The sequence below is a fragment of the Ictidomys tridecemlineatus genome, chromosome 2 (genome assembly GCF_052094955.1).
Source record: "Ictidomys tridecemlineatus isolate mIctTri1 chromosome 2, mIctTri1.hap1, whole genome shotgun sequence".
Taxonomy (NCBI): Eukaryota; Metazoa; Chordata; class Mammalia; order Rodentia; family Sciuridae; genus Ictidomys; species Ictidomys tridecemlineatus.
The window spans coordinates 150,052,545-150,068,892 of NC_135478.1; the positions used below are offsets into that span (position 1 = coordinate 150,052,545).

A 16,348-nucleotide genomic window follows, 5' to 3' on the forward strand; every position below is an offset into this window, starting at 1 on the left:
CTATTTATCCTGTTTTATGGGATTTACTATATTGCAGAATACGTGACCAGTTTTTATATACTCTATTTTGCTTTGATGTTTATATTTGGCTAAATCTATAACAGATGCCAAGTTCTTGAGTAATGCTATAATGCTTACCTCCCCCATTATTATATTGTTTCTGTGGGATGAATATAATCTACTTTATAATAATCCACTTTAAAATATGTCTACATTTTTGGGAGAGAGGAACATTCCCTAAATTTCCTCCCACTCCACAGTGGGGCTGGGAAGTGGAGGGGCAGGTAAGGACTGTCTGACCTGGATTTATTTTTATGTGATCCCATGGTTTAAAGTTAACTCTGCTGTTTTCATCGAACGCTCTCTGGGTGGGAGAAAGGAGGAAGGAGATGCAGCATTTTGTAATATGAAAGCACTTCCAAGTGGTTGGATTTAAAAAACATAAACAAAAATCAAAGGCAAACACAGATTTGCTTTTATAGGACTTAGGTTTCTAAGTTTAAAGTGAAAATTTCCCTGGAAAATCCCAAAGGACAGTGAGGGACTGTCATTCTTAGGCATGTGGGAGCTAAGAGAAACCAAGTGACTGCACACTTGCACCCCCTACGTCATAGAGCAGCTGGAGGTTAAGTTCCCTGAGTCACGTGAAAGATTACACTCTGTCAGTCTTTATCTATACTCCTCTCTGGCCCAAGTGGGTTCTGCTGCAATCTACTGGCCACACATGTCTGTGATGTACACAACTCAGGGTCACTCCATCCCTGTGTTCTCCACCTGCAGGAGTGGGGAGCGCAGAGCAGGTTTCAAACTCTGTTCCTCTGCACAATTGGGGTCCAGATCAAGGCAAGTGGCTATGCCTTTGATATCTGAGGTCCTTTTCCTCAAACATAGCGTTTAACATGAAACTTCCAAGCACTCTCCCTGGGCTCAGCAGATTTAACTCTTGAAAAGTGCTGGACTTAGTATTCTGAGTGTTTTATGTGTTTGAAAACAGTGTACACCTACTTAAAACTTTTTTTTTTGGGGGGGGGGTAAAAACAATTTGAGATAAACCAGAAACACTGGTTTCCCTCTATTTCTCCCCTAACTACCAGTGTTTAAGGAAATGTTACTTAATCTTTCTGGTTTCAGTCTCTGTGTTTACAATATGAAGGCTTTGGGATAAATATTCTAAACTTAAGGTATTACTGCTAAGAACCAGCTAACTTAGAGAATTTCTGGAAACACTACTACCAGCATGTTTCACCAAGCGCTGAATGATGGTGACAGAACATGTTCCTTGAGTATTACTAAGATAACAGGAAAATGGAAGGAGAGCCATTTTCTCTTTATCTTCTTAATTAGTGAGTAAAACAAGTAGTGACCCTACATCAAAAGGTAGTCTCTATTGTAGGGATTTTCTTTTCTGGGACATAATTACTTTTTTTATTCAAGATACTTTTATTTTGACAAAAAAGAAATACATAATTCTTAACAGCTAATGAACTTTTCTATAATTGTTTAGCTCTTTATTACAGAAATTATTCTTTTTGAAAGTTATCTTGGGAGGCTGGGATTGTGGCTCAGCGGTAGAGTGCTTGCCTAGCATGGGCAGGACCCGGGTTTGATCCTCAGCACCACATAAAAATAAAGGCATTATGTTGTGTCCATCTACACCTAAAAATAAATAAAAATTTTTTAAAAAGAGAAAGTTATCTTGGATCAGTCTTCTTGTAGATGATTTGAAAAGAGGCTAAATTTAATGAGGCTAAATCAGCTTTTAAAGCACTTTTCAAGAGTTAAATCTGCTGAGCCCAAGGAAGAGTGCTTGGAAGTTTCATGTTAAACGCTTTTTCTTGGACATCTTAGTTAAAATATTTGCCAGCACTTTTAGAAAACCTAAAATACCTGGTAACCAATGTCAGATCATTTGGTTTATGAATGGTCAGTCCTCAAATGACTGTTTTTATTTTTACACCTTTTAAAATACCTCTCTATCTTCATCATTTGCCACTGGGACACATTCCCAGGGAAGCTTCTAGAGGTTTCCAGAGATTTCCATTAACAACTTTCTACACCCTGATCAAGCTGAGCAATTCACAGCTGACTGTATCAGGAGTGCCCTCTTGAGGACAGACTTGTTGAAGGAAACTACAGAAGTTTTCTTTCAGTGAAGTCCCTGTACTTTGTGTCATATCACAGATCAAGGAGAAAAGAAGATATTTCATGATATGCAACATTTTGTTCATTTTTTTTGTTTTTGCCTTCTGTCTCTATTAGGTCAGCCACCATCCACCTATCTCTGCATGTCACGCTGAATCTGGAAATTTTGTTTTCTGGCAAGGTAATGTGCTAATATATTTGACTTCCATTTTATGTAATGATTATAGATTTATTTGATTCAGGAATTACTATGAATGCTTACTAAGATCAAATAATCCCAAGACTTAGGTCTCTTTGGAGGACCTGCTCCACTTGACATTCTCACCTCTTACTTCTAAAGAGTAGTTGATATTTGTCAATTGTTTATTGATATTGAGTGATTTATTTTAATTGATATTAGTTTGATATTTTCAAAAAGATTATTTAGCTTTTCCCTTTAAAAAAATCCTTCATCTTTGTCAGTTTGACACTATTTATTCCTGTAACTTTTTCTCTATTTTATTCCATGGCTACTTGTCATGCCTCTCTTATTTCAAGAGATACTAAATATTTCCCGGTATTTATCAGAGTATAGATAGCAAGGGAAGTTTTGCTTTCAAAACATTGAAATCTTACTTCTGAAATCACATTTTATATTGATGACTTCTTTTTCATTTTAAGATTGTCATTCCTAAAATTTTGTTCAATTTATATTTTGGATGGGAAAGGGTAGCAAATTGTTGTCAAGAATAAACAAGGCTGTAAATATTTCTGACATGGGTGAATTCATTTTACTAACATCTTCATTTATTAAAAAATAAATTGGAATCTACCTTAGAAATAAAATATGAGCATCCTGGGTTTTCAAACAGTGAGCACATGTCAGTTTTTAAAGCTTTTTTCTCTGCTAACAATGATGTCACCTGATTTCCCACAGTGCCTACAGATCTTTGTAAAACTCAAAAAGTACAAAACAGTAGGCTGTGACTCCATTGCCACCCCCTTCCTCAGCCACCCAGTCCCTCTCTCTGGAGATAATTGATATGATCAGTTTAAAGTACCATGGCTTCCTTTCTCAGTCTTTGCTGTTAAAGTTTAAAATTGAAGCTTGATTTGAAATCTCTCTACCTTTCATGAAACAAAACTCTCTGGAAACAATTCTCCTAAGGTTTCTAATGTCCTAATTGCTAAATCTCATGAATAACTCTTCTTTGCTATTTTGAAGTTATGTTTTTTTGTTGTTGTTGTTCATTTTTGCTTGTCCATTTAGTGGATGGGGTCTTCTCAAGGTAGACCCTGTGTGCTCCAGGTGGGCCACAGTTTCCTCCTAGACTCTGTTCCTAATCATCCTTTTCCTGGGCAGTTCTTCCTCCAACCATTTTCTGGACAATTCCATATATTTTCAAAGTTCAATGATTCTTAAATCTTTTTTTATCCAATCTGACATTTCTCTGCCTTTTAATTGTGTTGTGTAGATCTTTACACTTATTGCAATTATAGATAGAGTTGTGTTAAACTGTCCTCTTTTTATTTGTTTTCTTTTTGTCAAATCTCTTCTTTGTTTCCCTTCCTTTTTTTCTCCCTTATTTTGTATTAATTGAATACTTCCTGTAACTCTGTGTTATTCCCTTTGTTGGTTTATTAGCTATACCTCTTTGGTTAGTTTAGGATTTGTATTAAATATTACATATTACAATCTATCATCAAGTAATGTTATTTCACATATAGAATGAAAAACTTAAAAGTATACTTCCATTTCCCCTCTTCCAACCTTTGTGTTGTTTTTTTTGTGTGTATGTGTATGTATATGTGTGCTATTATTGACATACATTTTACTTATGTATGTTATAAACCATACAATACATTATTAGTTTTTATTCAACAACCAGTTAGTTATCTTTTTATTGTTTAGATCAAAAATGTATATATATTATATATATACAAATTTATATATATTTTATATATATGTATCTATATATATATATAATTCACAGACATACCATACAATTCACTCATATAAAGTGCACAATTCAGTGGGTTTTATTCTTTTTTTTTTCTTGTTTCTTTTTTTTTTTTTTAAGAGAGAGAGAATTTTAATATTTATTTTTTAGTTTTTCGGCGGACACAACATCTTTGTATGTGGTGCTAAGGATTGAACCCGGGCCGCACGCATGCCAGGCGAGCGCGCTACTGCTTGAGCCACATCCCCAACCCCTCAGTGAGTTTTATTCTACTCAGATTTGTGTGGTCATTAGCACAGTTAAGCTTAGAACATTTTCATTACTCCCAAAAGAAACGTCTTTAGCAAATACTTCCCCTTCCAATTTCCCTCAACATCCCCCATCCTTAGGCAACTGCTCATTTACTTTCTGTTTATATAAATTTGCTTATTTGGGGCATTGCATATAAATAGATTCATATACTATGCAGCTAGCCACTCCTGGTCTCAGCCTTATCTCTCAGCTGGACCCCAGCCCAGGCTCACACTGGCTTCCCTGCTTCCTCTAATCGTGTGTCCTGGATTGGTACCACCATTCATGCAAGTTAGAAGAATCTGATATCATTCATAAATTCTCCCTTTCTTTCTTGATTTCTATATAATTTTCCACTAAGCCTATTTCTCTTCCTTTAATATTTATTGGACAACTGCATATCCCCACGGCTATTGATGATTCACTTCATTCCTGTTTATGCCCTGGGCGATTACAGTAGCCTCTTGTTGACTTGTTTTTAATCTCTTCGACCCTTTTTCCATTCTCCACATTGCTTCTATTTGTCTTTGCAAGGTCTGTATCCAATCACATGGGTTTCGGGTTTATTTTCCCTCAGTGCACACAAACCAGACTTCTCACAGGCTTATAGAGTTCACTGGGTTTTTGTTTTGTTTTATTTTGTTTTCCTCCCTCCATCTAAATCTCTACTCTTCTCTCTGGACAACCTTGGACCTATAGGACAAAACCACATGCTACTCTTTTACACCGCTGTCTGCTTGAATAAGCTATTTCTTCTGCCTTAAGCTGCTTTTTCTCTGCCTGGTGAACTCCTAAACATTCTACCAAGCTTCATTTAAATGGCCCCTTCTGATGAACCTCTTCTGATGCTGTCTTCAGACATTTTGGTCATTCCTTCCTCTCTAGTTCCATTCAGTTATAACACACTCAGTGAGTACCTGGGCCTCTCTGTGTGCTCATAAGTTGTTTCCACTTCTGTCTACCTTTCATGCTATTAACACTTCCAAAGGAAGAATTTTGTCTTATAGTTTTAGTTTCCCTGATTGTCTTATGATTTTCTAGGTACCCAGTTGGTACTTACTGACATGAGATATTTTCCTATATAATAACTGATGATTGTTCTGTATTGTTGTTGTTCATTTATCTAGCCTGAGAACTCTTTGATCTACCTTACTGTCTTACTAAGTATGTATTATTTGGCATTTCATTTCAGATGTGAGATGGAAAAACAAATTCTGGGGTAAATCCATGGAAATTGTTCCTATTGGCACAACCCATGTGACTCTGCCAGCGTAAGTTGTTCTTTTGTGATTAGGAACTTTCTAGAAATTAGGGCCAAGAACCCACTTTAGGGATAGGATGCCTGCCAACCCTATAGCAATGAGAGTATGATTTTTCTTTTAATCTGTTTGACAGTGAGTTCAGATATTTCTCATTTGGGCAGTCTCATTTTTTTCTTTCCCTCAAGAAGAAACGCCTCTTGCAGAACAGGTTTCTCTGAATAGATGCTTTTTAAAAATTCACTTCTACCCTCTAACAAGGTTAAGAATGGTAGTTTTCTTTAACATTGTTGTCTTGCCTCACTGTCAAAAATTCCTTTTTAGAAAGACATGGTCTTAAAAAAAAAGAAAGAGACATAGTCTCAATCTTGCAGAGATTATTGATACTTATTTATAAAGCAAAATGAGTATGACCAGGGGTTATGGAACCAGGCTGCATCAATTCCCATGCCCTCTCTGCCCCTTGCTCATGGTGGTCCTCCAACAGGCTGCTGCCTTCCTTTAACGTCAGCAGCTCCTTCACTTGCAACATGGAGACAACAAACCACCTTCTTCAAAGGGCAGTTGTGAAGATTCAATAGATAATATATGTAAAGCGCTTAAAATAGTACTTGGCACATAGCAAGTGCCACCCAAGTGTTTTTTTTTCTTATTACTGTCTCTTCATAGTTATTGTTTAATTCCATAAGTAAAATCAGAGTGTTCTCTCATTGTATAAGATATAAATAATAGATGAGTAGCAAATTGTGTAAGACTCCTGTACCTTCCTCCTGCCTTCTTCCCTGTCCTGGATCAATAACTTTACACAGGCTGTTCCTGGCTCTGAGCTGCCTCCTTCATCAGAGGAGGGAGCAGGAGACTCCAGGAAACCACAGCTTCTAGCAAAGTCCCTGGTGGCTTCCAGAGTGCTGTATGGCAGAAGCTCCTCCTTGAAGAGCAGACACTCAGAGTGCCCGCTTGGCACAGTCGGTGTGAGGTTCCCCCAGTGAAGGGATGAGTGACACTCTGCCAGACTTAGTCTGTAATGCAGCCAGTGTTTGTATCTGCTGCTGCCTCCTCTGGGAACCATTACTACTTCTCTTCCCTCCTTTCTAGTTTTGGAGATCATTTTGAGTGGAACAAAGTGACCTCTTGCATCCACAACATCTTAAGTGGACAGAGGTGGATTGAGCACTATGGAGAGATCGTCATCAAGAACCTGAATGATGATTCCTGCCACTGCAAAGTGAATTTCATAAAGGTAATTCAGGGGTGGGGGGCTCTCTGAACATTGACCCTGGAAGGGCTGTGGCAGAGCTGGTGCCTCAGGACAAAGGGCATCTGAGGCATTTGTCACCTTCACCTCTGTGCCAACACATAATCAGAGCCAGAGGCTGCCCAACCACAGCCCCACCTTTGTTTGTCACCTGGACAAGGGCCAAGGCCCATCCTATCTTCTTTCCTTCCACCCTTACTCTCCTGTGATCTGTCCTCAGCACAAAGCCAGAGAATGCCTTTTAGAATACGTCATCACGCCCCAACGTGGGTGCACCTTGAAAACTTTATCCTACATGAAATAAGCCAGACACAAAAGGACACATACTGCAGGTTCCAGTCACTTGAGGTCCCTCAAGGAGTCAAATCGGAGAGACAAAAAGCAGACTGGTGGCTGCCAGGGGCTGGTGCAGGGAGGAATAGGGAGTTATTTAATGGAGATGAAACGTTCTGGAAATAGTGGTGACAGCTGCACCACATTGCAAGTGTGTCATACCACTGATCTATACACTTGGAAATGGCTACATGGGAAGTTTTATGTTTGTATGTTTTACCATAAGAAAAGTCATGCTACATCAGTCCTTTGAGCAAAATCCTCCAGCAATTTCCATCTGCATCCTTACCACGGCCCACGGGGTGCTGCACAGTCTGCACTCCCTATCCTCAGCCCTGTGCACATTCACTTGCACATGTGCATGCATGACACACACACTCATATATACACACCACCCTCACCCCTTTCCAACCTCCGCTCCTACTACCATCTCGTCCTTCCTCTCCATCATTGGGCCACTCTGCCTTCTCTCTTTCCTCAATTCCTTCTTCCTGGGCTGCTCCACCCAGACCCTGATATCACGACCCAACCTGCCGGTCACTCTCTTTCTCAACCCATTTTCTTCACAGCTTTTGTTGCCATCTGAAATTGCTCTTGTTTTGTTTTCCTACTCTTCATACCCTTCTCACCATCCTCTACAAGAGAAAAAAACTGGGTCCATCTTATCATCTCTGCTGCCTGGAACTGGTGAGTGCCTGGCACACAGCAGAGGTCCATCATACTCAGAGAATAAGTGGAAAGATTGGTCAGATTTTTTTAAAGACATATAGAATAGTCTTTTTATCTTTCAACTGCTTTGATTTGAGGTTTCCCTCCATAGTCTCTCCCTCCTTGAATCCTTCTTGCCCTTGAAAATCTTTTGCACTTAAAATGGCTTTAAAGCATTATCCTCCTCAATGAATATTTGCATTTAACTAAGATCAAAATCATGAGCTGAGTGATGAGGTTCCAGTTGTGGAATTTCACACAATACCTCTCTCTCTGCTCTACCTGTAACCCGTAGGGGACACTTATGATAAGATTGATTAGAGTCTTTATGATATTCTGTAAGTCAAATTGGGTTATAGAAAGACATAAAGCTGGTAATGACCTTATATTTGGGGAGAAATAAAAAGGACCCTATCTTGAAAGCTTCACCTAAGCTCTCTGCAAAAAAGAATCAAAAGGCAACCTGGAGCAGGAGTATATTACCTCTTGTCCAATGCAAGATCTGGATCGCCCAATTCTGAATATTTTCCCCAAGGAAATATGCTCAACTCCAACATCTACCATCCACCTTGTTCTCATCCACTTTGGTAGTTATGAGAAATGAACACTGGACCTGCCTCCAGTGCTGAAAGAGAACCTGATGCTGGTTACCTATGGAGTATGGCTGGGCCCCTCTGTGGCCTCCCATTGAATTGGCAGCATTGGATCTGTTGGCAAATATCTCTAGGAGAAAATCTGACCTTTGCTTCATAATCAACTTAAGAACTTAAGGACAGTTGTCCCCCCGCCCCCCGCACCACCTCCATTTTTGTGTGACTGGAGAACTCATTTTTAAAGTTTGGATTTGCCTCTGAGATGCTGTTACACCCTGCCCTTCCTTCCCATTTTTACCACAGCCTGGGAATGGAGAAACTGAACCACCAGAATATGGCCTGAAAATGCCACTCAACTTTATTGGTTTCCAAATGTGGATTCTGTTTTCAGCTGAAAATAGTGCTGGGATTTTTGATTTATGGAGAAATGCCTTCTGTTCTTTCATGGAGATTTTAAAGGGCAGCCAGGTAGTTGGGAAGAATTGAAAAAAAATCAACTCTAGGGAGTTGGAGCTCCCTCTTCTGGTTGGAGTGTGGTACTGTACAAAACCCACAAGACGGAGCTGAACTGGGCTGGGGCTAAGCTGGAATGAATGGAGCGCGAGGCTGCATCAGTCACTGACGGCAACCAATACACAGAGAAAACGTGGGTTGTGCACGTTCCTGTGATCTGAACGAGCAGTGCTAATTTTGGGGAAAAATAATAAACTGCAAATGTAAGCAACATTATCCTTGATTGGTTTGCAAATAACTACTTCCTTTAAGGAAAAAAATATGAGTTACAAATTTATTTCTTCTAAATTGTAGTATTCAGATGCATAGTGCCCTAGGAGTGAGTCACAAAGACAGCCATAGAACAGCTGCTCCATAGGAGGGGGCTTGTGAACCAAGAATAGAATTGAGCCTTTCATTCCTACATTGCATGTAGGGAAGGTAGGGGGAAATGTATCTTGCACAAATGTTAGAAATCCAATTACAAACCAAATAGAAATTTAAACACTGATTTTTACTAAATAACTAAAGTTATTATTTTTAAAAAATATTTTTAGTTATAGATGGATGCAATATCTTTATTTTGTTTATTCATTTTTATGTGGTGCTGAGGATGGAACCCAGTGCTTCACATGTGCAAGGCAAGCACTCTGCCACTGAGCCACAACCTGAGCCTCTAAAGTTATTATTTTTTATTTTATTTTTTTAAGTTATTATTTTTTAAAGAAAAAAAAAGCCTGAACCCAGGCATAAATGCAGACATGTAGACCAATGGAAACAGAATAGAGAACCGCAAAGTAAATCCACACATTTATAATTAACTGAATTTTTGACAGATACCAAGAATACACAATGAGAAAGAACTCTTTCTTAAATAAACAGTGTTGGGAAAACTGGATATCCACATGCAAAAATAGTGAAATCAGACCTTTCACTCACCTCATATACAAAACTCAAAATGGATTAAATACATAAATATAAGATCCCAAACTGTAAACTGCTCAGATAAAGCTTAGGGGAAAGCTCTATGACAAGGATCTGAGCAGTGATTTTTTTTTCTTTCTAAACTAGGACCCAAAAGCACAAGCAACAAGAGAAAAAATAATAAACAAACAGATGGGTTTTAACAAACCAAAAAAACTTCTGCACATCAAAAGAAACATCAGTAGAGTGAAGAGTCAACCCTTGGAATAGGGGAAAATATTAGCAATCTGTTTACCTGATAAGGTGTTGATATGCAAAATATATAAGGAACTGAATAGTAAGAAAACAAATAATCTAATTTAAAAATGGGCAAAGAAGCTAGGGATATACTTGTCTAGAATGTACAAAGCCATGGGTTAAATCCTCAGCACAGGAAAAACAAACAAACAAAAAAACAGACAAAGGACCTTACTCCAGATAAGCTACACAAATTGCCAACAGATACATGAAAAATGTTCAATATCACTAATCATCAATAAAATGCAAATTATATCTCACTATGAGATATCACCTCATTCCTCTTAGAATGACTATTATCAAAAAGATGAAAGTGTTGGCAAGGATGTGGAGGAAGGGGAACACTTGCACACCCTTGGTCGGAATGTAAGCCAGTACAGTCAACAGGGAACACAGGATTAAGGTTCCTTAGAAAATTAAAAATGGAACTCCCATATGATCTAGCAGTCCCAATACTGGGGAAATATCCAAAAGAAATGAAATCTTTATATCCAAAAGACATCTGCACCCCTATGTTCATTGCTGCATTACTCATAAGAGCCAAGATACAGAATCAGTCTGTGTCCATCAACAGATGAATGGATAAAGAAAATGTGGTATGTACAAGCAATGGAATATCATTCAGTCATTACAAAGAAAATCCTATCATATGCAACAGCATGGATGCACCTGGCAGACATGGAAGCGAAGGAAACTAGGCACAGAAAAGCAAATACCACATGATCTTACTTATATGCACACTTTTAAAAAGTTGAACTCAAAGAATCAAAGAGTATTGGTTGTTACCAGGGGTTGTGGATGAAGGATCAGGGAAATGTCAGAGGACACAAAATTTCAGTTAAACTGGAGGAATAAGTTCAAGAGATCTATTGTACAAGTGGTGAGAATAGTTAATGATGGTGTACCATGTACTTGAGAGTAGTTTCACATGTTCTCAATGAAATAAATATGGGAAGCAAAATATGTTAATTACCTTGATTTAGCCATTCCACATTGTATACTTATTTTGAAATACTGTGCTGTACATTTTAATGTCGGAAAAAACAAACAACCCCAGACCTGGCAAGCCATATGCAATATTTGGTCTAGAATCCCTCTTAGCGTTCATTCTCTTGCTTTGCTTTTTCTTAATATGTGTAATAAGCTGACACCAAAGTACTACACAGACAACTCTCATTTGCATTCTAGGCAAAATACTGGAGTACTAATGCCCACGAGATCGAAGGCACTGTATTTGACAGGAGTGGGAAAGCGGTGCACAGGCTCTTTGGGAAATGGCATGAGAGCATCTACTGCGGGGGCTCCTCCTCATCCATGTGCCTCTGGCGAGCAAGTGAGTTTCAGGGCCCATTGACCCCAGGCACACAGTAGGCAGGTGGACGGGGCAAGAGGAACCACTGTCCCACAGGAATCAGTTCCATTCAGTGTCTCCAGTATCTACCTTCTTTGAATCGGGTTAGAGGTATTTGCTCTTCTTTCATTCACCTAACCGTCCCCCCAGGTCCTTACCATAGCACCGCAGATGCTGCCAGGTCCTGGGTTCTCAGCCCCAGAATAGGCCCCTGCCAGTCAATGGGCAGTCGTGTGGCCCACACACGTGACTGTGCTGGGCACTACCAAGGAAGGTCAGTGAAGTGCAAGAAGTCATCCTAGAGTAAGGACCAAGAGGAAAGTGTTACTGGGAAAAGCGACTTGGGGACTCTACAAGAGTGAGGATCCTGCTTTGACCTAACCCATGAGCTGTGCTGACCTCCCCTGTGATTCCAGAAGGTCGCTGCCTCCCTCAACATGTCCCACAATGTTTAATCACCTTCATATCTGAAAAATAGATTGTTTCCAAGTAGGGGCATGTTGTAAAAGCTCTTAGGATGCTTTGAGCTGATAAAAACCAAAAAGAAAACCACTCATGAGTAGCGTAAACCATGAGGCTATGTGCCATTGCTTACCAGTGAGAGAGGGTGGTGGCCCTGGCTGTTACATGGTCAGTCTTACCTGGGACCAAAGACATAGATCAATGGAAGCCCATCCTGCCTCTCTCAGTGTGCCATGGTGTTTCTTCTTGTGGATTTTAAAAGGTTGTCACAACTCAATATCTCATCACCATGTGACTGTGCTTCAAGCAGGGAGGAAGGGGAGGACAAAGAGCTGGGTTCTCCAGTGCTTCCCTTTCCTCAGGAATGCAGTATTTCCTAGGATCCCCAGAAAATATGTCTTTAGATCAAGTCAGCAGGAAATGGGCCCAGACTTGTTCTTGAAACGACGGTCGGCAGGAAGGTGGGCAGGAGAGATTCAGATGGACGTGGGTTCATCTCTTGGGGAGGGTACAATGCCACCTGAACAGAATCAATGTTCCTCTGGCAAGCGAGAGAAATGAACATAAAGTAGGCAGCCACAGTGAATGGCTCTTTCAATAGGTGGCGGCCACTCCTTTCACCATGGCAGAGGTCACAGTGCGGCTGGAATGACTTGTCCCTGTGGTTAGCTTTAGAGGCATGCATGAGATTTTGCAAGTGAGATAGTCTCTCTCTTTTGCATGAAGTACCCAAGATGAGAACTATCAACCTCTCTGGATGTTAAAGTAGAGTCTTGACAGAGTAACACTATTGAAGCCGCCATTGTGATTCCTAACTTCATGTCTCCTCATTGGCTATGAGCATCCCTGGGCCATCTTTAAGAAAAACCACAGGCTGGGTTTATGGCTCAGTGATAGAGCACTTGCTTTGCATGGGTGAGAAACTAGGTTCGATCCTCTGCACCACATAAAAATAAAGAAAGATATTACGTCCATCTACAGCTAAAAAAAAATACTAAAAAAAAAAAAAAAGAAGAACCACCACTATCTTTGCTCTCTGGTGTCTGGGGGCTGGGGTGGAAGACACAATAGAAGGCTTTGCTATTATTTTCATGCTTAGGATACACATTGAATTGGACTAGTTACAAAGAGGACTTTCTGAAGCTTCAAAAAGTGAATCTTCAGAAAAGTTCATGGAAAGCATTTTTATTTATACATATGAATAGCGAGAGTTAATATGATAAGGGTTTTATTAGTCTACATTTGGCTTACCTGATATAGAAACTTGGGTGTGTTTAGCTTGGTTTTTCGCTAGAATTCAAGTTGGCAATATTCTTAATGATTTTTTTTTTTTAAAGTTAAACATGTAAGATTTTAGGGGACAAGAGTTGGTGAAAAGAAAGGCAGTAATGGAAGAAAAGAAGACTATATACTATGGTTTACTGATTATGTACTATGGTTCAACACTGTTCCAGGTACTGGGCAGTTTCAGGAGAGTCTGACATTACTCAAAGAAAAAATGGATTCTCCCCAGGCATGGTGGTGCACACCTGTAATCCCAGGGGCTCAGGAGGCTGAGACAGGAGGATCATGAGTTCAAAGCCAGCCTTAGAATGTCGAGGTGCCAAGCAACTCAGTGAGACCCTGTCTCTAAATAAAATACAAAATAGGGCTGGGGTTATGGCTCAATGGCGAGTGCCCCTGGGTTCAATCCCTGGTACCAAAAAAAAAAAAAAAGAAAGAAAGAAAAAGAAAAACAACGAATTCTTAAGAGGAAAACTCTAACTGGTCAGGGAAAATAGACCAGAGTCCTTTTAACCATGTTTATTTTCATAGCAAATTATATTAAAACAAACTGTATGGCAACTTCACAGCATTGTTTCAATTCACTGTAGGACTGAACAGAGTTCTTACCCCTGTAGATAGAATATTAACAGAGAAGAAAATTTATACAGAAATACACAGCACCTATTTGTTAGTCAGAATATTGTAATCACAATGGAATGGTTGAGAGCTAAGAGAGAACAATTGTAGCTGGGCTGAGATGGAAAAAGTAAAGGAATTAAATTGTAATCTAAATGAACTGCAAGTTAGGAGTGAATGAATGATTTATTTATTTTTTAGATCCCATGCCAAAAGGATATGAGCAATATTATGGCTTCACACAGTTTGCATTGGAGTTAAATGAAATGGACTCATTGTCAAAGTCTTTATTGCCCCCGACTGACACTCGGTTTAGACCAGATCAAAGGTAAGGATTTTTTTTTTCAGATCTTTTTCTCTGGAGATGTAAAAATTTTAAAAAATTCTACAAAAAGTCATATTAAACAACTTTCAGGCCACCAAAGGAGACTGAGCAAGGTAGATAATGTCGTAGAATCAGGGATGGGAGGCTAAACAATTGTGTCATGGAAGAGTTGGAGACCAGCTTCGATCTATGTGTGGCACAGCCTTTATTTATCAGTAGCTCCATTTCTATGGAAATATAAAAAGAAAATCTTGATTTGAAAAGTTTCACTGCATGTAATAATTAAGAACTTCTTGTCTATTTGAGGGGTCAGGAGACCCATTTTGAGAACTAAGTTATGATACTAGGTTTGCTATTAACAAGCCGTGTGATATATGATAAATCTCTTGATCCTTCTCACCTCAGATTCCTACTCTGTGAAATGGAATAATAATCTTGCCCTTCAGCCATTCTAATTAAGTCTCAAAATCCAGAAGCCAAAAGAAAGATTACCTCATTTGACTTTATTAAAAAAAAGGAAAAGAATTTTTTTGTGACCAAATAAGTAAAAACATATAATCAAGGCTGAAAGATAGGTGACTGATAGAAATATGTGTTTACATCTCTTACTGTGAAGAGTAGCAACACTGTAGAAAGTAACAGGCATAGGAAAATGGACAGTGTACAAAATACACAATGCAGATTTTTCTTAAACATATGAAAAGAAGATCAGCCTCCGTCATGATATGAAAATGCTAACTTTAAAACCACCTGGACATATCATTTCTTATCAGATTGGTAAAAATTCTAAAATCTGATATACTCTGAGTAGAGAAAAGGTTGCTCGTAGCATGCAGATGGGAATGTGAATTGCTGTAATCCCTATAAAGGTCAGGTTGATAACATATAAATTACAGACTCACCCTTTAACCCAGCAGTTCCACTTCTAAAAATTTTTCCTCCAGATATGTTTCCCCGGGTGTAAAATGACAGATGCACAAAGTCATTCATTGCAGCATTAATTGTAAATTTTAAAATGAGGAACTAAAATGTCTACCAACAGGGAATTGTTTGAATAAATTAACTTAGAGCCATGCAATTGAATATTGCACTGCTATTAAAAATGAAGAGGTCTAAGTACTATCATAAAACGATCACCAAGGTATATCGTTAAGTAAAAAGGAAAGCAAAAGAAAAATTCAAGGTTATAGATCATACTGCAGTATGCTACCATTTGTGTTTTTAAGAGGGAGGGAGGGATAAGAACATACATTTATGTTTGCATAAGTATGCATAAAGAATCTCTGGAAAGATCCCCCAAGACACTAATAATAGAGGATTGCCTGTGGGAAGGTTGGGGAGACATAATGGAATTGGAGACGATAGAGACTGAGCCCCAAATTCCCTTTTATAGGTACAAGATTATGATCCATGTCAAGATCACCAATTCACAAAATAACCCTCTCTACCTCAAGATAAGGGCTGGGAGAGGAGTCTTAGAAGTAGGAGAAGATTCTGAGTATCTAGTCTTGAACACGTGGAAGTTTAGTAGTAATGATTGTTATGTTTTCTTGGAAATACAATCCTTCACTTTTTTCCCTCGATGCCTCAGATTTCTAGAAGAAGGGAACATAGAAGAAGCTGAAATACAAAAGCAGAGGATTGAACAGCTACAGAGAGAAAGGCGGAAGGTCTTAGAAGAAAATAACGTGGAACACCAGCCTCGGTTTTTCAGGTTTGTGCGTAGATCCAACGTGGGTTGGGAGGTCCGGCTACATTTCGTGCTGCTGGGCTGGAGAAAGAGAGCAAGAGTTTCCCCTCCCCAGACAACAGCTTCTGGAGGATTTTTCTTCTCCAGAATGGCAGAACCCTTCTCTGTGCCAGGGCCTGACTTCTGAGACATTCTTGGGTTGGACTGGCACCTTCCTTTGTGCAACCTTAGCTCCTTCCCAGCACCCTTGCAGGGCCTCACCCTGTGGGTGGAGTGTTTCAGTAGATGCTGTGGAAGAAGCGAGGGCAATAGTCAGAGCTGGTTCCATTACCAGGCCAGCTTAGGTTGGTCACCCACATAGATGTATTTTATACAATGATAGAG

The 16,348-nt window shown here is 39.3% G+C and overlaps 1 protein-coding gene across 5 annotated transcripts in view; it reads left to right on the plus strand.

The window, feature by feature from the left end:
- The window catches only part of Osbpl3 (oxysterol binding protein like 3), a 180,241-nt gene that overhangs the window by 157,134 nt on the left and 6,759 nt on the right, over positions 1–16,348 (plus strand). For all 5 annotated transcript variants that reach the window (XM_078039955.1, XM_078039954.1, XM_078039956.1 and 2 more), the window contains 6 exons: positions 2,260–2,323; positions 5,566–5,644; positions 6,728–6,872; positions 11,423–11,567; positions 14,151–14,277; positions 15,866–15,988. In XM_078039955.1, coding sequence (XP_077896081.1) covers positions 2,260–2,323; positions 5,566–5,644; positions 6,728–6,872; positions 11,423–11,567; positions 14,151–14,277; positions 15,866–15,988 — 683 coding nt within the window. The remainder of the gene's footprint in view (positions 1–2,259; positions 2,324–5,565; positions 5,645–6,727; positions 6,873–11,422; positions 11,568–14,150; positions 14,278–15,865; positions 15,989–16,348) is intronic.